General features: G+C 40.0%; 1 protein-coding gene and 1 long non-coding RNA gene across 35 annotated transcripts in view; one reads left to right on the top strand and one right to left on the bottom strand.

Moving 5' to 3' along the window:
- The window catches only part of DST (dystonin), a 280,915-nt gene extending 254,600 nt beyond the window's left edge, over positions 1-26,315 (bottom strand). For 27 of the 34 annotated variants that reach the window (XR_014944222.1, XM_015859182.2, XM_085542024.1 and 24 more), the window contains exons 1-3: positions 26,094-26,315; positions 25,783-25,844; positions 10,133-10,321 (exon numbers count right to left, since the gene is read on the bottom strand). Coding sequence is in view for 33 of the 34 variants with exons in the window: in XM_015859182.2 (XP_015714668.2) it covers positions 10,133-10,321; positions 25,783-25,844; positions 26,094-26,274 (432 nt within the window). In the remaining variant the exon portion in view is untranslated. Of the gene's footprint in view, positions 1-1,735; positions 1,952-10,132; positions 10,322-25,782; positions 25,845-26,093 lie in introns of those variants that run through there. The other 7 variants (XM_085542019.1, XM_032443507.2, XM_085542025.1 and 4 more) reach the window with 3 other exon arrangements.
- Positions 10,308-12,808, top strand: LOC107312096 (uncharacterized). The gene is made up of 2 exons (XR_014944223.1): positions 10,308-10,422; positions 12,306-12,808. It is a non-coding gene; the product is annotated as an uncharacterized LOC107312096 (long non-coding RNA).
- Positions 26,316-26,489: the final 174 nt, after the last annotated feature.

Below are 26,489 nucleotides of genomic sequence, written 5' to 3'. Positions count from 1 at the left end.
AAGCCACCAGGTTCTCCCAGTACACTGCTTAGTAAAACTGTTCCAATGGAGGTGTGATTGTTTCTGAACATAACCTGAAAATGAATAATATTATATCAGTGCAACAGCCCCGCTGTGTTTCATATTTAATCCATTCCTCTATTTCTCATCCATTTCTCTTTTCAGTTCTCCAATATGAATTGCAGGACATAAACCTGAAATAATGTACCTACACTGATAGAAGCAGACAAAGTCACTGAAGATTTCTTAGAAGGGAAAATAATAATTTCAGCTCTGAGCATCTGGGAAGCTACAGTACACAGAGTGTTTTGATTCAGCTTTATATTAAGCCCATCAACAAGTGTTATTTCCACGATCTTTAAAAATCAGTGTTTCATAGATACTACCGTGAGAAGTACCAAAAATATCACAATTTCACAGCCTCAAAATTCGCAGTCTTGCATGAATTACTTATTGTGGAAGAAATGACTGCTTTATACAGCTGCTGCAAAAACTTTCCATTAACTAAACATTTTTAATTAATTTTAAGTTACAGTTAAGAACCCCCTCATCTGCCAGACACAATAGAGAATAATGTGACAGACAGACATAAGGTTTGAGGAGGACACAGATACTTTTATCTGCTTGTTGAGACCATGAGGCAATAGTGCAGCAGAGGAAGAATGCAGAATAAGAAACCATATGGCTTTAGACACTTCTCTCAGCCTTTTAAACTTCTCACTGTAGTTTCTGTATGTTTTAATAAAAAAATCACTCAACCAGAAAATCTATATCAGAGTATGAAAGCACTCTGGACTAAGAACTGAAAGCAATTCAGTACTATAGGGCTAGGTAATTGTAAGAACTAAGGTAAGTTAGTAATTTCGTAACACTATAGTACTGATAGTAATTAAGTTACCAAATTGCTTTCAGTACTAAAATCCATTTTTGGTTCCCTTATGTTTGGTTGAAAATATTCCCTGCACAAGCTTGAGTTTTCCTGAAAGCGCTGAGACAAAGGCTGACTCAGAAGCCTGAGAGCAAGATGGATGAAAATACCCCGTACTTCTCTGTCAACACTAAGAATTAAAAACAAAATAAAACTGAGAGGACTCTGGGCTTTGGAACAGCTATTTTAAATCAAGCTCTACACAGAGCTTTTATCTTCTTGCTTAAAAGTTTGTCAACATTTGCCAGCGATAAGTCTTTGAAATATAAATATCGTGTGCTATCCCTGGCACCACTGAGTATAAAGTAGATCTTTTGAAAGCGTGGTTTTGATCTCACTGCACTGACTAAAGAGCTGCTGCAGAACCTACTGTTCTCTTGATCAGAAGTATTTTTCCTCTACTGACACCTGAAATTCATACTTGGTCCTTAGTTTTTGAGATAGCAACGTTCATTTGCTTAAATGCTCCTCTTGCTTCCCTGTAGCAACAGCCTGCATCATATTGCCTCTCAGCACTTATTGGTTTTGCTGAGTTAGTCAACTTCTTTTAACCTCTTATCTGCTCATTCCTATCATCTGTTAGCCCTTCTCTGCAAAGTTAAATAGTTTGATTTATTCCTAGAGCTTAGGTGATTACCAGTGTGATTTCACTGGATTTTTTTCAAACAAGGCCACGTTTGAACTTACAGCAGAAACCTCTGTAGGTTGGCTCTCACAAACCAAAGACTCCCAGGACACCTACAGCTGCCAGGCCACCGCCCCACCACCACAGACTGACCACACAAATCCAATCCTCGCAGCTCTTACCTCCCATCTGAGGACACCCATCATCCTTGATGAGGAGCTGAACGGGATACTTCCAACAGGGAGAGATGTAGACAAAGCTGACCTCTCTGCCTAATAGTCACTTGGCATAGTTGCAGGCTGATGGCAAGGTGGGCAAGAAGCATGAAGAGCAAGGGCATGCAGGCACCAGACCTGATGGGCAGGAGGCTGTTACTTATATGCTCCTGGTGATTGCTCAGCTTTGCTTAGCCAGGAAGAGGAAAAAGCCATATGATCTGAATGCAGTGAGGACAAACACCGGAACCAGCATGCAGGAGGAAAGGGCAGGAGAAATACAGCGGGACTGACAGCCTGAGGGACAAACACTGAGACTGGCCGAGTCCAGAAATAGAGTCTAGGGGCTGGAGCTGAAGAGTGTTTAAGGGCTCAACAGCCTGCATAAAGACTAAAGGAGAAACAGAGCCGCAGGACAACAGCTGAGACAAGTGACCGTGCTGGAAAGAGTGGACCAGGGGAGAACCAAGGACCTAATGAGCTGATGTAAAACTGATAGTCCCTCAGCAAAAGGCTCTGAATGAGGTTACCTGATGAACAAGGCGGGCAGAAACTGAGGAGTCAGTCTCCAAGAAGAAAGACAAAGGAGCCAAGGAAGGTAACAAGGGGGCCTCAGGGAGACACAGAAATCAAAGAGCTGGTTAAACAAGTACCTCTGAGCACTACAGTGGCTGAGTCTGGGGCTGGCTCCAAAGACACGGGAATGATGCAAGAACTGACAGAATGAGAGAAGAAGGGCTGCGGTCAGCAGAGGAGCAAGCAGTAGGAAGTATGGCTGAGCAGGCAGAAGAAAAGAGCCAGTGGTGGGATGGATGCAGGCCAGGAACAGGCTGGAAGGGATGGGGCAGAAAAAGAAAAGGTTGGGAAGAATGCACAAAAAAAAGCACATTCCCCTGGGAAGCCTGTAGGAAACTGTAGGGAGCTCCACCAAGAGCACGTATCTGAGAGTTCCTCTAGAAAATTAACTCTTCCCCTGTATTATTGATTCACATGGAGGAATACAGGTACTGCCAGTCTCTAAGTTTCAGTAGCAGAAATTTCTGTGGCGTAATTCAAGTGACTAAACCTGCTGATGAGCCACACAGCAGCGCTTCTTTTTAAGTTAACTTTTTTCAACAGTGGGATCTTTAACACCAAGTTCCTGCTGAAGCACTGTTCTTAAGGTTGCAAAGTCCAGCAGTAAAATGTTACTAAATCCCTCAGCATGCAACATTACTTCAGCCTTTTTGTTTCCATGTCATATGCAGTCATAACAATCCGGTCATGTGCTATTACGTACACAGTCTCTAGCTCCTGTTTACTGCAAGTGATGAGTGATATTCACTCCATGAACACTTGCTTAATATTTGGTTTTACCATACTCTGTTCAGTGGGCAGACCCAGAACTTTTTTCATTCTACTGAAATACTGATCTGAAGAAAAGATTACTTTTTAGACAGTTTTGTGATGCTTTTCACTACAGTAATGTCTGACTGTGGTTATCTTTTGCATTACACAGGGGACAAACTGAAACCAAGTCAAGTTTGATACCTGGGGTCAAACTAGGGTTATTAGAATTATGCATTGGTAATACTCAGAGCCTGGACACGTGGAGTTCTGTGGTGGGTGGCTAACTACATGCTGTAAGTCAGGCATTTAGAAAATGGAGGATATAAAGTGTTTTAAGCCAGTTGATTGACAAGTTCACGGTGACCCTGTGCCCATCGCTTTTCAAGACAGCACTTACTGCTTTGTACAGAAATAAAAGGTCCTTTCTCCTCTTGCAATCTCCTGTTTTATTCATTTACACACTCTACAACTTCTGCAGTAAGACTCCCACACATAAGAGTCATCTCAAGAGCTCCTCCATCCTACAATGGATGTACAGAGTACAGCCTGGAGTAAAGAGAATGCCAGAATACATTTACATTCTATATGGCAATGTAGATGCAAAGTCAACTGAAGTAAAGCTGCACGTGTAACATCAATTCCAGCATTTCCTAACATTTGAATACCTGTCTTTGTCAGTCTGTTCTTTTAACATAATACCCAGGTGCAATGTTATATATAAATACTAATGGATAATGGAGTCCCCTGCTATATAAAGATGTACTGTTTATGTGCTACAGTAGGATGTTATACAATACAATTCTGAAGACTGACTCCTGAGGAAGAGGAAACATCTGCATTTAGAGTATAGTTACTGGGCATCTGAGAGACAATTACTGCTCATTTTAAGTTGTGCAAACAACACCATCGTACCAAAATCATAGCTGATTAATGATGTTTTAACCTGCCTTCTGCTACTGCACAGAAAATCACTAGAAAAACAATAATAATTTTAAGTCTCATGTTCTTAGCACTTTATTGTTGTATTTTAACCAAAAAAATATTTTTAAACCATTAAAAGCATCACCTCTATGACCTACAAGTAAGAAACCTTCAAGAAATCTCTTCAAAATCCTAAACAACCTGGGAGCTGGGCAAAAGGAATGGAAGAAATAGGCATCTGCTCCCTATTACGAAAATTTCCTCTCCACACATCCATCTTCTTACTGACAGTGAGTATAATGTGATTCCTGAAGAACATGCAATAGATGAGCTGCAGGGTGGAGAAGGAAAAGAAGCCAAAAGGAAAGAAAAGTCAGGAATAAGCAACAAGGGAGGATGTCACAGGAACTACCAGAGCAGTGGGTAGAGTCTTTGTGCAAAACTGCTTCAAGAGGGTTTATGAGTGGATTTATCTACTGTAAAAAAAGCAGTGAAACACCAAAGTCCAAGAAACAGGTGCAAACAGTCTCTTAGTAGGCATGTGCATTTGCGAAGGGAGAGAGACCTTTAAGGTCAACCTAATGTCCACTGAAGGCTCTCTGTTCATTTTGAAGATGACATATGCAACTTACACACTTAGAATGGGCACCTAGAGATATTTTTCAAGACATTAAGATAACTAGATGCTTAAATCTTGTTAAAATCTTTACAAATTAATCACTTAATAAACCTTCTCCAGTTCTTCTTAAAATCAACATCAATATTCTTTAGATACTGAAGCAAAAATTACACTCATTGTTTCCTTTATGTTCATTCACATGTTCTTTGCATTCGTGTGTTCCTTGCATTTCTTCACCGTGGCTGCACTCATCCTGAGAGATAACGTGTGCTTTGTGTGCTCAAAGATTTGTCTCACGCTCTGAGAAAATTAATAGAATGTTAAAAAAAAAGCTGAAGATGAAAGAAGATATGGTTGTGCGCTGCCATATTTGCTTCTAAATGTGATTCACAAGAGACACAATCCAACCCAAGCAGATGTCTCCAGAAGTAAGCTATGGATGTAATCTGTAGATTAAATAGCTAATAGTTGGAATTAACCAAGTCTTGTGCAGGGTGATGAGTAATTTTGGCATGATGTCTGAATTGGGTCACTCAAAATATCAAGTAAAGCACATCTTGATACTGGAAAACCAGTAAATGGCATCAGATTAAGAATAAATGAAAACTAAAATCAAATGGAAATTATGTAATGGGACTTAAAATAAAGCACCTTAAAAGCCCTTCAGAACAATTTTACCCACAGGAAATATTTCATCTTAAGTAACACAAGTGTCAACTAGTACCTAGACTTCTATGACTGACCTAGTATCAAACATTTTTAAAGCATCACTTTTTTATAACAGAACTGTAATACTGTTGTTTCTTTTTTCTTTCTTCCTCCCCAGACAGAGATCTGAAGGTTTAAATACATAAAAGCAAAAATCAGGATAGCTGAGTAAGACTGGATGGTGTGGCTCACAGTCTTAAATGCATTATAAACTGATTAACTTTGCTATCAAGTCTGCGTCATCAGACTCTTTACAGTGTAAGCTTCACCTCAGTCACGGGAGTCTCAGTAGAGCCAGATGAGGCTGCTTACATCAGTAGATTTTAACACATGCACCTGGAAGTGAAGAAACAAGGCTTACTTATGCCCCAGCCTCTGTAGTCTCATTTGCCACTTGTAGTGATCCTGCTATCACAAATGCAAGTGTAAATTTTGATAGACATCACCTTAAATAACCTGGGTGCTTTAATGAGTCAGGTAATTTAAAAGTCCCTCAAATGGTTTAACAATGAAGATATCAACAGATGCTGCTTTGAGAGCATCTCTTTTCAGCTATGCATTTAAACATACAGGGCAGATTAGAATTGTCAGAACTGTATGCCTGACTCCACAGCACGGAAGCTACACACCTCTACACTAACTCAAGGTTATCTGTTGGTTCCAAGTCACCACAGACAAACAAACTTAATAATTTACAGAGTGATATAATCTTGTTTCAGATTAGACCACAATGAAAAACGCAGATAATATTTGTAAAACACTTGTAATAAAACTCTACCATTTGAACAGTTTAAAATTCACCTTAGAGAAATTTCTCTTGACAGCAGCAAACTCACAAAAGGTTCCTTTTTGGAAGAAAAAAAATAAAATCCTTTTTGCAGAAAATTCATCTCATTCAGAATAGTAGTCACCTGATTCTTGAAAGGAGATACATTTGACTTGCCTGAAGTCATGGTAATTTAAAGAACACAGTCCTGCTTCTTCTCAGATGTTCTCCGTTGTGTTAAAAAAAACCTCAAAGCACACTTTGGTAATAGGTATCCATGCTCTTGTTAGTGTGAAGTGGGCCTATAACTGTGACCTGTACAGAACAGCTCAAATAACACAACTACCACAGAGAAGACCTACAGGATTCAACACTGTCATAAAAGAGGTAAACTGCACAATATTATGCTGATGATTCAATGCAAGAAGATGAATAAAATCAAGTGTTAAAGGGTATTAACTCTTTCTTGTAAAAATCAGTATTAGGCCAAAGTGTAGGAAGGTATTAAAAAAATAATCAGAAGAAACTACCATTCTATTTCTGAAAACATATGCTTGTGGAGATTCTCAGAGAGAAAATTGCATTCAGGAAGATTATTCCCATACATAAAATTACACCTACATAAATTATGACATGATACACAAAAGACCTCAGTTTACTACAAAGGAAGTGAGAAAAAAGCCAAGCAAATTGAGATCATTTTGGTCAAGTCCAGGAAAAAGCAAAAACTAGATCTATGTGCAATAATGTCAATACAAGATGATCTAAAGTAGCAGAAAACCTGGCATTTAAACATTGAATAAAATAAAAATTTTAAAGAAATATCTGAAAAGGGTTTATTGTTATTTTAAAGTGTGATTATATCTCAGTAGAGCAGGAACACAGGCTAGCATACTTTAGGGTTGATTAAGCAAAATTTTCCTGGAGCAAAGAAGAAGTTTTCCATGAGGCTGTTCTATAATTGCTTTGGAAATATCTCTTATCAGAATACAGGAACAACAAAAAATACAAAATTAGTCAAAAAGCAACAAAATAATCATAAAGAGAAATGTTTTATGAGTAGAAATTGTATCTTCTAATTAGCAAACATCATATGTCATTTCTCCAAGCAATGACTAAGCAGGATGTGGCGGGAACTGCATATGAATAGTTCCATGGTCATCAAGGCAATAGATGATTTATTTATAGTGTCTCAAGTGAGCAGAGCTGGGAATAACAGGAAAAAATAATGGAAAACGATGGAGAATTATGCAGACTAACAAGCATTTCTGGCACTAAGTCGTGTACAATTGCATGAAAGCAAGGGCCAAAAGTATCGTCTTCAAGGCATCAAGACTAAATGGAGCAAAGCTCCACTGAACTGAAGGATGGATGACTTTGTGATTCTGAGGAACTTTGCAACACTGCAATGATTTGTCATGGCATTAACCTTACTCACACCGTCACCATGACATCAATAATACATTAAGAATAGCTTAAAACGCCCAAAAGGAATGAATTTGGTGACTTATGTTTTTCTGGATTGTAGTGCAGTAACAATCACAATACTTTTTTATATAATGTTAGTTCATCAAGCCTTTAGAACAAAAGATTATCAAAAGAACTATATAACATTGCATAGGAGATACACAGCAAAAGCAGTTTTAAGGTACTGACACAATGTTGACAGCTTTGAGAGGTGTTTACACTAGGCCTAAGATTTATTATTGTTTCAGTGGGAAGACTTGTCAAACACCAGCAGTTCTATGAAATGTAGTGAAACTGAAGTTACTCAGTAACTCTACAGATTTCTTGTTCTTTCACTATTTATTTTTGCTGATCCTGAAGTCTCTGACATGCTTCTGACTTAGAGAAAAAACAGAGCTTTGTTACCTTCACTAAAGCATTCTTCAAAGCCTACTTTGCTGCTTACAGCACTTCCACAGTTTTAGCCCTTTAATTCAGCACCACCTATTGCATTTTTTTTTTTTTTTAATCCCCACAATGATAAACAGCAGCAGTTGGTAATAGCCTCAGCAATTACAATTACAGGTGAGCCTACTTTCAGCATAGGCCTGCCAGAGAAGAAAATGAAACTACACATTGAGTACTGTGTTCAGTTTTGGACCCATTACTACAAGAAAAATACCAAGGCCCTGCCAAAGAACAGCAACAGAGCTGTGAAGGATCTGGAGTACAAGTCTTATAAGGAACAGCTAAGAGAACTGAGGTTTAGTCTAGAGAAAAGGAGGCTGGGGGGAGACTTTATTGTGCCTCTACAGAAGGCTATGGAGAGATGAGGGATTAGCCTTTTCCCTAGGTGAATAATGATAGGACAAGAGGTAATAGTCTGAAATCGCACCAGAGAGGTTCAGGTTGAATGAAAAACATTCTTGGAAAGAGTAGCAAAGTAATTGAACATCCTGCCCAATAAAATGGTAGAGTCACCATCTGTAACAGCCACAGAACCAGCACAATGAAAGGGCGTTACAAAGAAAAGAAGGATGCTCAACCTCTCCAAAAATCTAGGCTCAAAGAAAGACTCAACAAAGAAGAGACCACCAGTAAGAGGCCTGTCTTCAGTGGCCGTCAGCCCTTAAATGAGGTCTAAGAGCCTGGCTCCACCCCTTTGATTGCACAGGTGAATTATCTCACCTTCCCTTCCAGGGCTGAACAGGTCTTTTCCCCAGGTGTTTAATCACTGTTTCAGGCTGTGACTCAACAGTTACCATATGCCATCCCTGAAGGTGTTCAAGGAAAGTCTAAATGTGGCACTGAGGAACATGAGTTAGTGAGTGTAGTGGTAGGTTGATGGTTGGACAAGATGATCTTAATGGTCTTTTCCAACCATTATGATTCTATGAAAATTAAGAACAAACAAATAAGAAAGGGAATTTTAAAAAGTAAGTCTGGACTGGAAAATAATAGAGGAGGTGGGAAAGGGGAAAGAGGGAGAATAAAGTGGGTAAAGGATAATAAGCAAGTAAAAAACAGACAACAACAGGTTTAAAGGTGGAGACCTAGCAAGAATAACAGTCAGATGAAGTAGTCTGAAGAGCAAGGTAGGATGGGAGTGAAAGGAACAGGGTGGAGTGGAAAAAGTGGCTGGTGTTGGCAACTTCAGTATTCCTTTCAGTGCAGAAGTTTCTTGCTCTCAGGCAAAGCACTTCCAAAAAAGAATGCTCTTCTTCAAATCAACTTCAGATCTTCCTGGTAATTCTTGGTAGTGCATTAAAAGAAATTTTGGAAGGTTCAGTTTGGCTGGAGCAACCTTGAGACAAACTTTAATTGGATATGCTTAATGGTTGTGTTTTTAATAATTCTGTCTTAATGGAAGTAGTATAAACCTCTTAACGTAGGTGCATATAGGTTAGTCATCAAATGCACTGAAAAGGTGAATTCTTATAAAAAGAGAAATTCATTATGTCCTCAAGAAGTATTTTTAGACGCATTCACATTGGAGATTGTATTAATGTTTCAATAAATTGCCAAATTTCCTCTCTAAAAGTAGGATACCAAAATTATAAGAACTATGTACAAATCAAGCTGAAGAGCAAAGAGCAATAAGATTCTATGCAAATTTTGTTGAGCAGAAGTATTGTAAATAATGTATAAAGCAGAATAGACCTCAAAATTGTATGCAGTAATGAGGTTTAATATAAATTTGGTTCAGTACATAGATTCTCTGATAAATTTAGTGAGGAATTTCAGTAATATCCAATTTCAGTTTCCATTATATGCTATGAAAATCTGTTAAATAGTATCAATGTAAAACTATCAAATAAAATATATGAATATTAACTATTTGTTGAATATTAAATCAAAATTAAAAAAAAAACCTCTTCAGAACGGTATTTCTTGAAATTATGAATCAGTGCTAGGTGAAGTCTAACTGTGTTGTATGTGGAGTCACTGAACGTGAGAACTGAAAAGATCTTCAAGATTAAGGAACAGAATATGGATGGCCCAAAACTCAGAATCGTATTACATGCCTCTACAGTATACTTTCAATGCCACTTATCCCTATGGGTAGAATACTCACTGGTTTTCGAGTTGGAGTAACTTGAACGGAATGATAAAATTCTGGTTGCACTCGGCTGCTTTTCTTGATTTTCCTTTTTCTTACAGAGGTTTCCTGCTCACTTAGATGGTGAGCTTCTACTAAAGGCTGTGTTTCCTCAAGGCGAGGTGCTACACGTCTTCTGGCATGACGAGGACTTGATCTAAAGCCCTGCAACAGAAAAAGCAATCATCGTGTTTAACATCTCCCACAGTAGAGCCATGTAGCAACAGAGAAATAACACAGGATCTCAAAAATGACAACAACTTGAGGTACAAGCATGCTCATTTTAAATTAATATAATGTCCCTATATACTGCATGTAACAATAAAAGGATGTTGCCATGTACCGTGAATGTCACATTTGTTTCATATGTTTCAACTATGTATGTTACTGACAGTAACTCCTGTTGCTTTTCTTTATGAGCCCACACTTGGTTAGTTGTAACTAAATAACTATAATTTAATATTTATAATTAAATGTTCCGAGTCCTCTCATGGCCTCATGAGAAGTTGTTCTAGGGAGTGTGAGCAGAAAATATGCTTTTATTTCCTGAATGAAAATGAAGAAAAATAGGTAGCTAGCAAAACAATGACCACTAACTGTTCTCGTTACAAGTTCTGATGCTGCTAGATCTAGGAGGAGATCTTACCATTTAGAATGAAAGAGTTATGAAGGACAGCTGTCTTTTGCTTATTATCTGGGAAGTACATATATATTTGGCCAAAAGAGTAAACTTAGGAAAAGCTGTCCTTTACAAAAGCTTTACAGAGGTTTGCTGTGAAAATTTCTGAACGTCAACCAGAATGATTTACAGCCTTATGGCAATTTCATTTATTTAATGGTAACAGGTATAATGGTAGCCCTGTTTTACTACTTGCAGAAATTTACACAGAGCATTCTCATATTTTCCTGGGTTCCCTCCACATCAATCACCATGAGCATGCAGGAGTCTGTTCTGGGCACTACAGATGGACAGTTATTTTAGCTCTTTAAAGGAATGCTCCTAATGCCAAAGACACATAAACAGATTTACATAAACATGCTGGTAATCACTACAGTTCAATCTTGCATGCAACATGATGTGAAAAGGTTGAATTGCCAAAATAAAGTATTAGCACTTGGATAAACCTAACTTCTCATAGCAACCTTCTATTGATGGACAGGAATGCACCCCAGCCCTACTTAGTCCGTGCAGGAGGTTGAGTCTGTACATGTGCTGCATCAGGACCATAAAGCATATATGACAAAGATGCAGCCCAGATTTCCTGGGTCCTTATTTACAATCCATCCTACTCTAGTGAAACAAAAGAGTTGTTCAGTCTATTTGTAGGAGCTGACTTTGATTACCTGTATCTTTAATAGAAGCAAATGTCTGCACATCAACCAAGACATGCATCATGAAAGCTACTGCAGCCAATAGACCTGCACAGATTCATAAAGGCTCTAAACATTCCAGTACATAAAACTGTGAGATGTTCCTATTGCAATTGGAGAAGCTTTTTGCACACTGTAAAATAACTAACATATCTGCAGTGTATCATCCATCATGATACTAAGGCCAGTCAGGATGACAGGACAAAAATACAACACAAGAAACCTACTATTACAGAGCTTACTTGTAGAATTTTTTTTTTCTTTGCAAAAATATAGAAGTGTGTATTGGGGATTATTCCACAATAAAAGAAAGTATCCCTTAAGAGACCAAAATACCCAGCAAAGCTGTTTTGATTTTCTAAATGTTAAACAGATTATGATTCATTTACAGATAACAGCAACTGGGGCTGTGTCAGGGGAGGGTCAGGCTATATACATCACACTTCAGTTGCTCCCTTACCACACACCCATCCTGCTAGGAAGATAAAACTCTTTGGGAAAGTATGTTTATATAACAGTGGAATTTGGTAAAAACTAAGCAGCTCTAGAAGTGCTTACAGATACATGGCAAATAGGGTTTTAAGTATGTGGGTCTCCCACTGAATGGCTTCCCCTCAAAATAATTCAAGATACACTAACTGAGTATTATGCTTCATTAATAAAAAGTCACTTGTGATTTCCAGGAAGGTCTGTTTATGCACAGTGCTTTTTCTTTGTATTTGATATATATATATTTTCTCTTTTGCTAGCAAGAAAATGAAATCTTTATCTCTTTAAGAGCTCATCTGCTCCTGCTGCTGAAGCTTATTCTTCACTTGAAGTCATAATCTGTCTGCACTGGCGTGAGTGGTTACCCTGCAGAGGATTATAATGCGATGAAGGCAGAGGATCATGATTTCAGGTGGAAAATTGATTCCTTATCAACAAGGATAATGTTACAAGGGCAGAGTCCTTAGACCAAAGCCTGAAATGCTTACTCATACCTGCAACAAGACTTTGCAGGTGTGCAAAGAAATGCAGAGAGGACTTAAAAGCGATGCAGGGGTATGGGAGCTGCTGTTCCTCACTCAGTGCAAAAATTAGACCTGCCAGAGATTCCTTCAGCAGTGAAATTAATAGAGGCACCGTGTGCCATCTGTGTTATTATCCTTCATTTGAGCCCAAAGTTGAAAATGTGCTGTACTAACATGGCAATCAAACTAAAAAGGGAAAAAAAAAAAAAAAAAAAAAAAAAAAAAAAAAAAAAAAAAAAAAAAGAAGAAGAAGAAAGAAAACTGAAAATGCCAAAAGTATTTGTTTGTTTAGTAAAGAGAGCACTATTTTAGGTGGCAAGCCAGAGGCGGAGAGCAGACAAGTATTACAAGGTACTCAAGGACACAGTACAAAATCTGATACCAAGCCACTGAGGAAGCATTAGAGATTTTAAGTTGATGCAGGCAAGTGAGGTTGCTCTAACACTGTTAAGCAATTTGTACTTTCCAGTGTCACGTGAATGCTGTGTCACTAGACAATGACAGACCTTTTCTTCTTTGTGTTGAGAGATAGCTGTTCCTTCCTGGACCTACTTTATTCATTTTTTGTCTCCGTAATAAATTATGACACAAGGCAAACCTAACAGATAATACTTCAAATATATGATTTTAGAAAATCTCTTTTCTTATAAAATTATTGTACAAATAGCACAGGTTTACACCATAATGTACACTTCATTAAAGAAGAACCAGAACCAGTTTTTATGTATCGCAGAGAAACTCAAGAACTAAAAAAACCTGAGATTATCTTCTCTCCAAATCATTCATGCTTGTCCTTCTAGTTAGCTCCCTAAAGGAAAGATTTCTGCCTTTGGAAGAAGGCTGGGAAGATCTAGATCTTAGCTGAGCTTTGTGAATTAATCCTTTTATGCCTTCTCTAAAGGTTGTGGGATTTTTTTTCTTCTGGAATGAAGTGTGGTAACATTGAATAGACCTGTTGTGTCTATCATTTCATCTAAACTAATGATGAATGCTCCATTTTCACACCATGTGCTAATGAGCACAGCTGACTGGTTGTATAAAATGAATTCTGTGGTAAGCTGCTCCATTTAAAAAGTATCTTCCTTTCCAGACAAATTTTAGGATCACACCTCTGATTCAGTGCCTGATTTATGTGTACAGAAACACTATGTGGGATTCCTTTGAGTAAAGCTCAGAAGATCTATATCTCTACAGCTACCTGAAAGAAGTTCATAGCGAGCAGGGTGTTGGCCTCTTCTCTTGTGTAACTAGTGACAGGAGTAGAAGGAATGACCTCAGGGTGTGCCAGGGGAGATTCAACTTGGATGTTCAGAAACACTTTCCTAATAGAGTGGTCAGGTGCTGGAATGGGCTGCCCAGGGCAGTGGTGGAGTCACCGACCCTGGAAGTGTTCAAAGAACACTTATACATTGTGTTGAGGGATGTAGTTTATTGATAACTATTGGTGATGGGTGGATGGTTGGACTGGATGATCTTGTAGTCTTTTCCAACTCTGGTGATTCTATGATTCTATGATTGATTCTATGATCTCCCCAGGCTCCCTTTGGAACAATGGGTCTGATGAACCTGGAGGGACTGCTTCTCTCCACTGGCCATAAGTGAAGCCCAGGCTGACTGCTTCACTCACAGACGGCTGTGCTCTAAGTGTCCAAGATTAAGAAGTATGAATCTGACCCATGACAAACATGAGGAATTTGGTCTGCCTTGGATCCTTCCATCTACACTGTATCAACAGGCTTCCTCTTATTTTCCTCTTCCTATAGAAATAATTGCAGTCTTTTTCCATCAGTTTTATGTGAGAGTTTTACATGTCCTTATTCACTAACATAACTCCTCCTGGATCCACATAATTTAGCACAGTATCACAGAAACACAGAAACACAGAATCGTAGGGGTTGGAAGGAACCTCTAGAGATCATCGAGTCCAACCCCCCTGTCAAAGCAGGTTCCCTACACCACTATGCTTATTAATTTCTATTACTGATATATGTATAATAGTATTGTGTGATTATTCCATTCCATTTAAATATTTCCCATCCCATCTTCTTTTCTGATCGAGTTATACATCCGACAGAACTCATCAATGACTTGTCATTCAAAAGATCTTTTCTGGAGACTGTGACCTTAAAAGATTAACAAAGTGCACATATGATTTTTCTCTGTAATATGACCAGGTCTTGAATATCATGTTTACTCCTTTATCCCATTTTTTCAGAATTCGGTGTGGTCTCGTATTTGATAACCAAGTGACACTCTGCAGGCTTTATGTCATTGTCTGTTCCCCTTCCTACTCCTTTTATTAACATTAAAAACAGGAATTTTGGACCTTCTTAAATAACCTCTCTAATTTTTGCTTTTAATGAGGACATTTTGGGTAATATATGAATCTTTTTCCCCCTTTTACTTTCTTCATTTTTCTTTTATTTTTAATTGTTCATGTATGTTTTAATAGAGCCATATGAACACAGCAGTGCTATCCCATTATTGCTTTTGTGTCACAAATCTTTGCTCCATTCTCTAGTTATGCTGTTTATTAATTCACCTGCTTCTTTTTTTCCTTTTATTCTAGCCTTTCACAATCCCTATTGCCTTTATCATGCATTACCTACTATTATATTAATTCTTCATTTTTCCGAATATAAATTTTATGTAGAATATATTGGGAGTTAGAATTCTAATTTTGTAGTTTAATCTTTCCAGCAAGTGTGTGTTTTCATAGTCATCAAACATTAAGAGACTGCCTTATCTGATGTCCAGATGCATTAACTTCAGTGGATACTGAACTGCAACTCACTTTACCTTCTAGCAGAGCTTCAGTAAACTGCAGAAAAACTGCTGGTCAGCAGTAAGCAACATTGCAGCACACCAGCAGGAATGGCAATTGAACTCATCTGTATTTGCAAATGCCTTCACAGATATTTGAGTGAGCTTCTTAGCTTAAATGACAAGGCTACTCACATAGCGGACCAAAGGAAGCCAGTTGATGTAATCTTCTTGGATTTCAGCAAACCTTTCAATAGTGTTTCTCACAGTATCCTTTTGGACACAATGTCCACCATACAGCTAGACAAGTACAAAGTACGATGGGTGAACAGTGAGTTGAGAGGTCAGGCTCAAAGGCTTACGGTAAATGGGGTTACATCAGTCTGGCAATCATTCACTAATGGAGTTCTCCTGGGCTTCATTTTAGGTCCAATACTCATTTTTGTCAGTGACTTGGATACAGGACTTGAAGGTACACTAAGTCTGTGAACAACACTAAATTAGGAGGAGCTGTTGATTACTGCAAGGATAGAGAGACCTTGCAGAGAACTATGACAAATCAGAAGGCAGGGCAGTCACCATCTGCATGAAGTTTAACAGAAGCAAATGCCAAATTCTGCACCTGCAACAGGGAAACCTGTCTTTGCTTACAGACTGGGATATAAGAGGCTGGAGAGCAACCCCACATAACAGGATCTGGGGTTCTGGTTGACAGCAAGTTGGACATGAGCCAGCAGTGTGCCCTGACAGCCCAAAGGGACAACACATGCTGGGATGCCCCAGTCCCAGCACTGCCACTATGAGAGGGGAGGGGTGGTCCTGCTCTGCTCTGTGCAGCCTCACCTCCAGCACTGGATGCAGGTTTGGGGTACCACAATATAAGGACAATAAAACAATTAGAGAATGTCCAAAAGGAAAGCTATAAAAATGATGAAGGGTCTAAAGGACAAGACATATGAGGAGTGCTGAGGTCCCTCAGTGTGTTCAGTGCAGAGCAGAGCAGTTGACGGGAGGACTCATGACAGCTGAGCTGCCCTCATCACAGGGAGTGGAGGGCAGCGCTGAGCTCTGCTCTGTGACAGCGGTAGGGCCCGAGGGAACGACATGGAGCTGTGCCAGGGGAGGAACAGCTGGAGGTCAGGGACAGGGTCTGCACTAGGGGGTGGTGGGCATGGAACAGGCTGCCCAGGGCAGTGGGCACAGCTTTGAGCTGCTGGAGTTGAATGGGCATTTGGACAACACTCTCAGACACTGGGTTTGAATTTTCAGTGGTCCTGGAGCTGGACTCAATGATCCTTGTTGGGTCCATTCCAACTCAGGATATCCCAAGAAATGCAGTTTTCCAAGTACACTAACAAACATCAAAGCCAAAGGAAAGATATCCAACTCTGTGTGCTTGCTTTTAAGGTTTTTTACAATGGTTGTCTGTGCGTGAGAATTGCCATCTATTTATCCCTGTCGATTAATGGTGTCAAGAATGGTCTTTGAACTGTCAGTTGCTGTCTGCTAAAAGGTTGGAAACTTTCATGTATATGCAACCTACAACATCTTACAGCCTGGAGACATTAGTATGCACAGGACCAGAACCACTCCCAAGTCTGGAGTTCTGAGCTGTTTTGCAGACGGGCTGAAATAGAACCAAACCCTCAAGCTGAAGTGCTTACTGGAACAAAAAGGGCAGGTTTAATTAAATATTAAATCCATTTATTGTATCAAATTCCCCTTCAAACTGAAAGAGAGAACTTAATGAGTATTTCTGCTACAAGTATTTAAATATATATACATGCACCTGTACTGTAAGACCAGCTTTAATTTTGAAAGTGACTAAGATTGAGTTACTTCCCTTCTCTCACAGCAGTTTCCGTGCTAAATGTGCTTAGTTTACAAACTAACAGAGGAACAGAAAATGCAGCATTTCTCTAACTGTCAGCCCTGTAAGTTCAACTCCAAATCCAGGATTCACATTATGTCCTCCAAATTTCTTTTGGATTGTTAATTAAAGCTAGGTCATAGTTTTCTAAAGCAGGAAGACAACCTACGTTCACCTGGTATATCACTACACAAACACAGAAAATGGAAACAACTGTATTTGCTCTTTCTTGTCTCTAGCAGCTCCCAAAATATACACTGCAAACTTTTTTTTTTTTTCTTCTCCTCTTTTTTTGTGGCTTTGTTGATCCTTTTATTTTTTTAATCTTATCTCAGGGTTACACCTGTAAAGATCTGAATCAACAATTGAACATCAAATGTAACATTCCACGTTCCATTTTCACTCTCTCATTAACAAGTTTCCGCTGGTGCTTCTTTGCACGTGTTCTATTTATCTCGTGAGATTTTATTCTCATCTTCTAAGGCCCAAATTCCGAACACTGCAGGAATTATTTCTTAGATACTGAAGACTGTGATTTGACATGTGCTAAGTAATACTAATTTTCCCAAGTCCAGACTTTCAATACAATTACAAGCAATTGTCTTTTATGTAGCCTAAGATTATTTTTCCAACTCAGTTCATGAAACACAGTATCAGCAACCTGCCTTCCAGCTTCTAAAGGAACACACAGATGTCCAAGTACAAGCCCCTGTGTGATCCTAGATTTTAGGCAGGTGAATGAATTTGGAGTATAACTTTTAATAATCCATGCTGTATTGCACTGCTGATTTGCATGTGATTGGTGCTGTGCTTTTTTCTTTTTTTAATCTCAAAGACAGAATTCCTAACAAAGCAAGTAAGATTTGATAGGAAAATTTGATGACGTGTAAGCAAATAACTGGTGCCCCAGTTATGCCTCAAGGTACCTTTTAAGTACTCTTTTCTGTCTAAATCTATAAGCCACAGAAACTAGCCTGTTCTTTAAGTAGTCCTAAGATTCTCTATCAAGAAGTTTTGCAGTTCTCCACTGTTATCTTGCTTTTCTTAGCCCTTGTGATACTTATCTTAGTTCCTTCACTATTACCTCAGGTCACCACAATCCTATGGAGTACTGACTGATCTGCAAAGTACAATCACATTTAGAACACAATAGCTTTTTTCCCAAGCATTTCTCCTCAGCATCATCAGTATATGGCATATAACCTGAGTCTGCCATAAAGAAATAATTACCAAAACAGCCTTTTAAATATTAAAAATACAGCAGGGAAAAGAATAAGATACACACACTGCTATACCACACAACTGCTGCCCAATGTGTAGAAAGAAATTTTCATCTGTCCAGTGCATTTGTTTGAAGTGCAAAGTGGAAAGAGAATTTATGCTACCTCAGAAAGTGAAGATGTCCTCTTAACCAAAGTAGAAACATAACTAAAGAGATTTAACAGGCATATATATACATACATACATATATGTGCAAGATACCTGGGGTGGAATTCAGGTATTAAGGAATTAAGATACCTGGATTCAGATACTAATGTTTACATATCTGAATTAGTACCTCTTTCTGGAGCTAGTCTAAAACTCCTATTATAGTGAATGAAAATTGCAGGCAGTACAGTTAGTGAGGCTTGAAGAACTATTCAGCTCATCCTAAAGGAGACAACTACTCTAGGTCAGCTTAATAGCTCTATAGACTATAAAACTGTGAAAGCTTGCAAAGAGCTTATCTTGCTGTATACAAGGATGCTGTTTTTGCAAAGTCACTTTCCAACTCTGCCTACACTTTACACACATGAAGTTGGCAGCAATAGATCAGACAGGAATGATGCCTTGACCTAGTTGTATCATTTTACTCCCTAGAACAAAAGAGAAGAATAAACGTAATACTGCAATCTAACATGATTATGCATTTCACTGTAGTCTGGATATCCAGAAATAAAGCTTTGTAAGAACTGTGTTCCAATTTCAGTTTGCTCTGTTTACCTTGCCACCCTGAAGCTGAGAGCTGTTGTTCTAACAGCTGAGTGGACAGCAGTGATGAGGACATTGGCATAAGCTGTGAGAAACACGTCTGCCCAAGTGTCAAATGTAGCTAGTTTCCACAGCTGATGTAGTACTTTTGCACTTCAGCCATAACTCATGTTTCACTGCTGCTGATGAGTCAGGAAGAACCAATCACTAACTCTCCTTGAGGCAAGGCCATAAGGCACAATGAACACAGCTGGGGCTGAAACGCTTTGGATAGAAGAAGCACCCAGATAACAAGCGGCCAGGCACACAGCTCACAAGTGAACTAGAAGCACAAGGAATCAGATCAAATATAACCTGTCATGGTAGCGCTACCTCAAGATCAGTCATAACAGCAGTGAGTGTAAACACCTAATCAAGCATATCAGCAACACAGTGCTAACTCCTTGTCCAGGAGATGTGGAGGAGTCGAGCACTCTCTTGCCAAGCCTGGGGCCTGCTGTGCCCTCCAGACTGCAGATTATGGAGGCAGGTTGAGAAGCCATGGGTCTGTTCACTTTTGATGTGGCTAGCTGAACAAGCCAAGCCCAAATGAACCAACTTCTGTATGACAACAGTGAGGTGACCTTACCCTGTGCACAGCACAGTTCTTCCACTGCATACCCAGGGTATGCAGTGGAAAAAGCCTGGGAGTTGTAGTTCCATGACCTAGGAAAACATGTACAATAGCCCAGGAGCTGAAAGAGCCCTGGGATAGTACTACCATGCTCATGCACTGCTTTCTTTCATTATTTAGCCTAAAGTACTGAGTTATTTCTGAAAATGGATACACAGCCTGATCTGTCATTTTTGGAATCTAACCACAGTAACTGAGAAATCAGTGTAGAAGATTAAGCTTTTCTGAGCTGTACATGGTCTGTGAACCCCTCCACAATCCTCTCCATCTGTATAAGAGTCATTCCTGCAGCTGATGTGGTAACATGTGATTACCACAGGTATGACCTGAGCTACTTTAATTGACAGCTTCAATCTGAGGTTAATTTCAGCCAACAAAAGACAGCTAGGTGCTCTCATTCAGTACATGGGTACAGACATACACAGATAAGCTGTGCTCTGCCTTTATCCCCCTGAAACCACCATGGCTTCACTTGTTGGCTCATATGCACTAGGATTGTAAACTGTAAACTGGCATGCAACACAGCTGAAGCTGCAATCACAAGTAAGATATGCATTTCCAGAGATAAAAAGAGACGCTGAGAATTCTTACTGTAAGTATACAAATACTTTCATGACAGCTAGAAGGCTGTTGGCATGATTGTAATAATGGGAAATTAAAAAAATAAGCATTTTTATTATGTGCCAGATCATTATGCAGTGATTATCCCTATCCTGTCAGAGAGCTGTGAGGACATGTTCATTTATAATGCAGGTCCCAAAATGCAGCATGTCGAGACCATGTCTTACCTATTGATACGGACTGTGACACAATGTCAGCTCTTTATCAAATGATTGATGGAGCTGAGAAGGAATCCCCTCAGCATTTCAATGCTCTGCCTTCTGTCAGAAGCTGAAATAGAGCTACAGGAAACCAGACAGCTATAGAAATATATAGGGCATTTCTACACTGCACTATAGCACAAAGCAAAGGCACCTAGGTTACCTCATCTGGAGTTAGCTCAGGAACGCAAACGATCTTGCTGCAGCAGCTGGGGAAATGCCATCTATTTTGTGATTCAACTGCCAAACAGGCTGTTTCTCAGCACAGGCCAATGCTTACTGGGCTATCTAAATACACCACTGCAGTGAATAAAGCTAATAGTCATTTAAAGACAAAGTACTATTTGCAGAATCTCAGTAGTACCTCACCTGCAACCTACTGTAGGGAACTTGCTTTAGCAGGGGGGTTGAACTACATGATCCCCAGAGGTCCCTTCCAACTCCTGCAATTCTGTGATTCTGTGCTGTGTTACAGCACAGTGTAACATATTCTGTTTGGGCCACGTCACTGGACGTTATGAGAAATGGATAGGACTTGTCCTTACACACTATAACCTATATTTACAGATTTCTATTCATTCCTATACAGAAGTGCTTTCATACACATAAGAAAACAATTTATTTTTGCTTTTGTCTATGATTTATTTTCCCTTGAACCTGTTCTTTAACTCTTACAACAACTAATGGAAAAACAGCTTAGATATCCTGGGGGAAAACCATGTCAAATACAAACGTAAAACATTTCCAGGCTGATGAAGCTCTATAAAGATGAAGAGACAGACTATGAATAGGTGCATGATTGTATTTTTCTGGCTGGCCCTTTACGTTTCCCTTGCTCCTTGAATGCACTCCCTCCAATCAAATGGAAGAATAAATTCTGCTTGGAGGGTCTGCAGATTTCTCTTTTCATTTGAGCAATGTATATCTAGAGCAGTGTATAAATAACTCCACAACGCTTGGGATGAGTGATAGTGCCAGTCTTCAAAGACTATACATTATTGTATTACAAGATATCAAGAACTGTATTTTTAAGCAATTGTCTCACAATTAGCCTCGGAAGGGAGATAGTTATATCTAAACTATGCTTCTGAATAAATTCACGACAACTTCTTCTGGGCATCCATTATTGGCAAAGCCAACACATGCATTTACTGCGACTTTTCTATTGTGGTGTGTCCATTGTATGGTAATGGAGGATTTAGCAAATGTATTTGCTCTTAAAGATTGTCATTAGAGTTGTCTGACCTATATATATATATATACATATAGTCTGTTCTACAAACAAAATGAGAATTCTGAAGAACTCAAATGACAAAATGTAATTCATCATTTGCTGAAGCTGTGGTTTGTATACATTGCCATCCCTCCACAGAGTCTTTCCATACAGGGTCAATTCCGGTTTGCCTTCCTCATGCAGCCAGTCCCACCAGCATGCACCTGTTTTAAGTGACGTCAGAATTTATAGTGGACTGTAAAACTTTGATGGATTTGCTTCCCAGCAGGATCTTACACACAGGTCACAGTGGAACCGTTCACATAAGGCTTGCCCAAAATAAATGCAAAAAGATATAATATTGTTCCTGACTACCAACAGATAATGAGACCTCCCAGTCCTCAGATAACTGTATTTCTAACTCAAAAGATGAGTTAAGGAAGAACCGTAAAGCTAAGAGAGAATTCCAGGCAAAACATTTGTAAATCCGACAGATTTTTTTCCCCAATAAGAACCATCATATTAGCAATTAGCGCAAGCGTTCCTTCACAACCTCGTAAATAAAAACAAATCAAAACAAAAACCAAGACTACTTAAAAATTCATGAGAACCTGCCTACTCATGAACTCCTGCCCTCAAATCATGAGATGTTAAGAATAGTACCACTGGGATTCATTCTATATCCAGCCATCTACAGCAGGCTAGTCATCCAAAGCCTGTGAGAAGCCTCCAGCCTGCATGCATTCAAGATTGCTCTGCAAGAAAAAGAGCTAACAGATTACTTGTTTTTTAACTGAAAGGTAAAAATCTCGTGTAATCCCATGATTCCAGAAGCTTAAACAACTTGGAGAAATAATTGTGGAAGAAATTGAAATCACAAGTGGCAACACACACATTAAAGAGCGCTTTCAAATTGTAAAGTATGGAAAACATTCAAACCTCTTTGTAAAGTGCTGAACACTTAAACCTGTCAAGCCCTCAAGTACTGAGAGAAAATTAATATACTCGATGAAAAAACAAACTCCTACAGAGAGTGAAGGAAGCGTGAAGCAACTGAATTACTGGTATCATGTAAGTCTTTCAATATACAAGGAATAATTAAAACAAAATCAAAAACAAAACACTGGATCATAATCTCTATCTCGGTAACATTATAACTGAGTTACATTGTTGTTTTGATGTAGTTTTCGGTGCAGCACAGACATGCAATTCTACAATTGACTCTCAAAGAAGGGAGGGAACAGTTAAAAGAGCTACTCATCAAAGGCTGATTTACCATGTAGGCAATGAATATTTCTGCTGGCAATTCACTTGTTTTCTTCTTTTACAGCCATGGCATATCTAGGTCTAACTCAGATTAGAAACATTAACTATTCTGGGTGCAATTCCTTTGTTAGTTCAGGGAATATCTCTAATGCCTGAGTAATTAAGGGCACCCTAAGAATAGTTATAATGAACTTAAAGAAGTGTAACAAAGAATATATTAAAAACAGATCCGACAAACTTAAGATAGTAGTAAATGAATGTTAGTGGGAGACCACTGTGCTGTCTTGTAAGCTCTCTCATCTTCTTGCTGGTTAATTTTTCTGCCATGAAGCACCTCTAACAAAGACAGGCTTTAACCTACTTTATATTCATAACGATTCATGCAAATTTACCTCCTTTTGAGGCAGGGGGTCAAGTGTTTCAAGTTCATTCTGTACTGAGGAATATCTACATAGACTTGTGCAGTATAATAATGAGAGGTTTTGCAGATATGCTAAAAATCAAGACCCACAAAAATAGACAAAAGCATTTGTGGGTGAAACCCACCACTAGCGTATAAAACTCATAACGAGGTATCTGGTAAGGGTCATAAATACGTTTTCAAATTCAATATTTACCCTCCCATCGTGTGTCTTATTTATTTTCTTTCTTTTTCTTTTTTTTTTTTTTTTTAGTGTGGGGTTCAGCACTGAAGTGACTGAACAGCTCTGCTGGGGACAAAGACAACAACGTAGGCATGCACCACAAGAGCTACGGCTCTGGCAAGGAACTTCAATATACATTTGCTACACATCTATTTTTTTCCAAATATAAGGCTTTGCTGGCTGGCAGCCAATCATGCAGGAATTGCCAACCGCTCTGTTGATAGAGCAATTATAATTCTCTGTGCAGTGCCACTAGACCACCTGCACGCTCATGTGGGATGCAAGTCATATTGAACCCAGCTCTCAGGAGATGAATGCTATTTGGTATCAAACTCTTCTTCGTTATCTTTTATCATCATTAGGGAACAGCATTTATAATTCCACCTGACAGACAGCTCAGCATAGAGAAAGCCAGCAGAGTTGATGCTATGTTCATTTTTGGAGGAGAATAAAATGCAGCTATACAAAGCTTTCATTTCCATGCCTCATGCTTTCCTCAGTATCCTGTTGGAGCTGGAAGTGCATAATGCTTTGTGATGTAGATATTGAGAATATCAAATTCTGTTTCAAATAATGTTGCCAACATTTCCATGGGAGCATATCTGTAATTTATTACTAATCGGTTCAGTCGGATTCATTAATAGATGGTTTTACTTAAAAAATAATACTAAAAATTAAAATTAAAAACAAACCCAAGAAAATAAGAAGTTAATTATATCACATGACTCATCATTTTCTGTTAAGAATCAAAAGTCCATGACCAGAAATGAGGGGGAAAACAGCTCCACCATTACTTAGATGGATAGCTTGGACCATTAGCCTTACTCTGTCTAAACATAATATAGGAAATTATGAAAGAATCCAATAGTTCTTTATGCCTTATCCTTGCATGGTTCCATAAATGGAAATTCCTACAAAATGTGCCTGCTTTTAACCAGGTGATACACAAATAGTTGCATGGTGGTTTACTGAGAATGAATGAGTCACTTTGCAAACTTCCCTTCTAAGAGTCAACACTAAGAGCCACACTTACTTCAACACAGAGCAACACAACCTCAATTTCTCTCTGGGCTTAATGGCAAAGTAACATCGCATAGCAACCGTTTCCTATTGGAGGAATGAAACCTTGACAAATGCCCTGGCTCCTGGAGGGACACCTCCGTTGGCTCACTTAGTGCAGCACTCAGCATCCAGTCACGAGAGCAGAACGGACTTCTCAGGGTTAAAGAGAGGAGGTCTCTTTGCTAACTACACTCCATGTGTCCTCTCTTTGCAATAATATGAAATACCATTTTTGGCACGGGAGTTTAAAACTAATTTCCACTAATTGCAACAACTGGATGGCATGCACATTTTTAAAAATACTGGTCATAATCTAGTCGTTTTCTTAATCATAACCAGGTATGGAAAATGTAAATAATTTAAAACAAAAGATCTTCAAAAAAAACTCTCTAATAGCAGGCAATGGCATGAAGATGTGGCTTAAATGAGCAGCAGGGAACCAGGCAGGAGAAACACCAGAGCAGCGTAGAGACCAAGTGATACCCCAATGAGCATCATTCCCCACATTCTCCCAGCAGTTCCGCTCCTGCTTCTGGAGCGTTGGGGAAGTGCTGGCGTTGGCATTTCCCATCTGCCTGAGCCCTGGCACCGCTCAGCAGTGCTGGGGTGAGGCAGCACTTCCCTGCCCGCAGCAGGTGAGTGAGGGCAGGCGGCAGCACAGGAGCTCTGCACCGCAGCCGTAGCGGTGCGGATAGGGCCGGGCACGGAGCAGCTCTGGGCGTACAGAGCGCTGCTCCTCTGGAAGTAGATAGCACTAGCAGCTAACAGAGGATGCAGAGCTCCTGCTTTGCGTGGAACTTGTTGTTTTAAGCACACAAAACACAAAAAGCAATTCAAATACAGAACAGGACGGCGCGGCTCTCGTGCAAAATGAAAAGCTTGCTGTGCGATTGCATGACAGAAAAAGGACGAGGACAACAATAAGGACAAGTACTCAGGTAAAGAGAACAACTTCTGACCTTGAAATTGCGTGCTAAATAAATTACCTCAGAGCGAAAGTGGTGCGTTCTCATGACAGCATCTGTAAGGAAGCAGAGGTCAGGGCTGAGCTCGGGCCGCCGCTCCCCTCCGTCCCCACCCCCCGCCCTCCGGCATTTATCTTTAATGCACCCCGAGAAGTTGGGCTCGAAGTTGTGCGGCTCTCCGGGGTCCGCCGGCCCCTCAACCCCTGCCGCCCTCCCGCATCGTTACACGGGGATGGGCGGCGACGCGGCTGCCGCAGTCCCGGGCCCTCCGCGCGGCGCCGCCGGGCCGCTGCCAGCATCCTCACCTCGGCTCCGCGAGCGGCCCGAGAAGACGGATTTGATGGGGTGTCTGCCCTTCTGCAGCCTGCGATGCCAGCAGCAGAAGAATAGAATGGTGGCGATGGTGCCCAGCAGCAGCAGGAGCAAGAAGAGGGCGCACTGGATGCTGTAGGGTCTCAGCAGGACCAGGAACGCCGCCGCGATCATGGCTCAGCCGTGCGGCTGCCGCCGTACGAGCGCGGCGGTGCGGGGAGCCGTGCAGCCTCTCCCCCCCGGCAGCGGGGCGGGCATCGCTGCCAGCCCTGCGCTGCTGGAGCCGGCGGGAGGCGGGGGCGGAGGAGGGAGGAGGAGGAGGAGGAGGAGCGGGCGGGCTCGGGGCTGTGACTCAGCAGCGGTGGCAGCGGTTGCGGTGGGGTTTCCCT

The sequence above is a fragment of the Coturnix japonica genome, chromosome 3 (genome assembly GCF_054131305.1).
Source record: "Coturnix japonica strain WE chromosome 3, WE-NBRP24, whole genome shotgun sequence".
In the NCBI taxonomy this organism is placed as follows: domain Eukaryota; kingdom Metazoa; phylum Chordata; class Aves; order Galliformes; family Phasianidae; genus Coturnix; species Coturnix japonica.
This window is presented reverse-complemented; position numbering and strand designations above follow the sequence as displayed.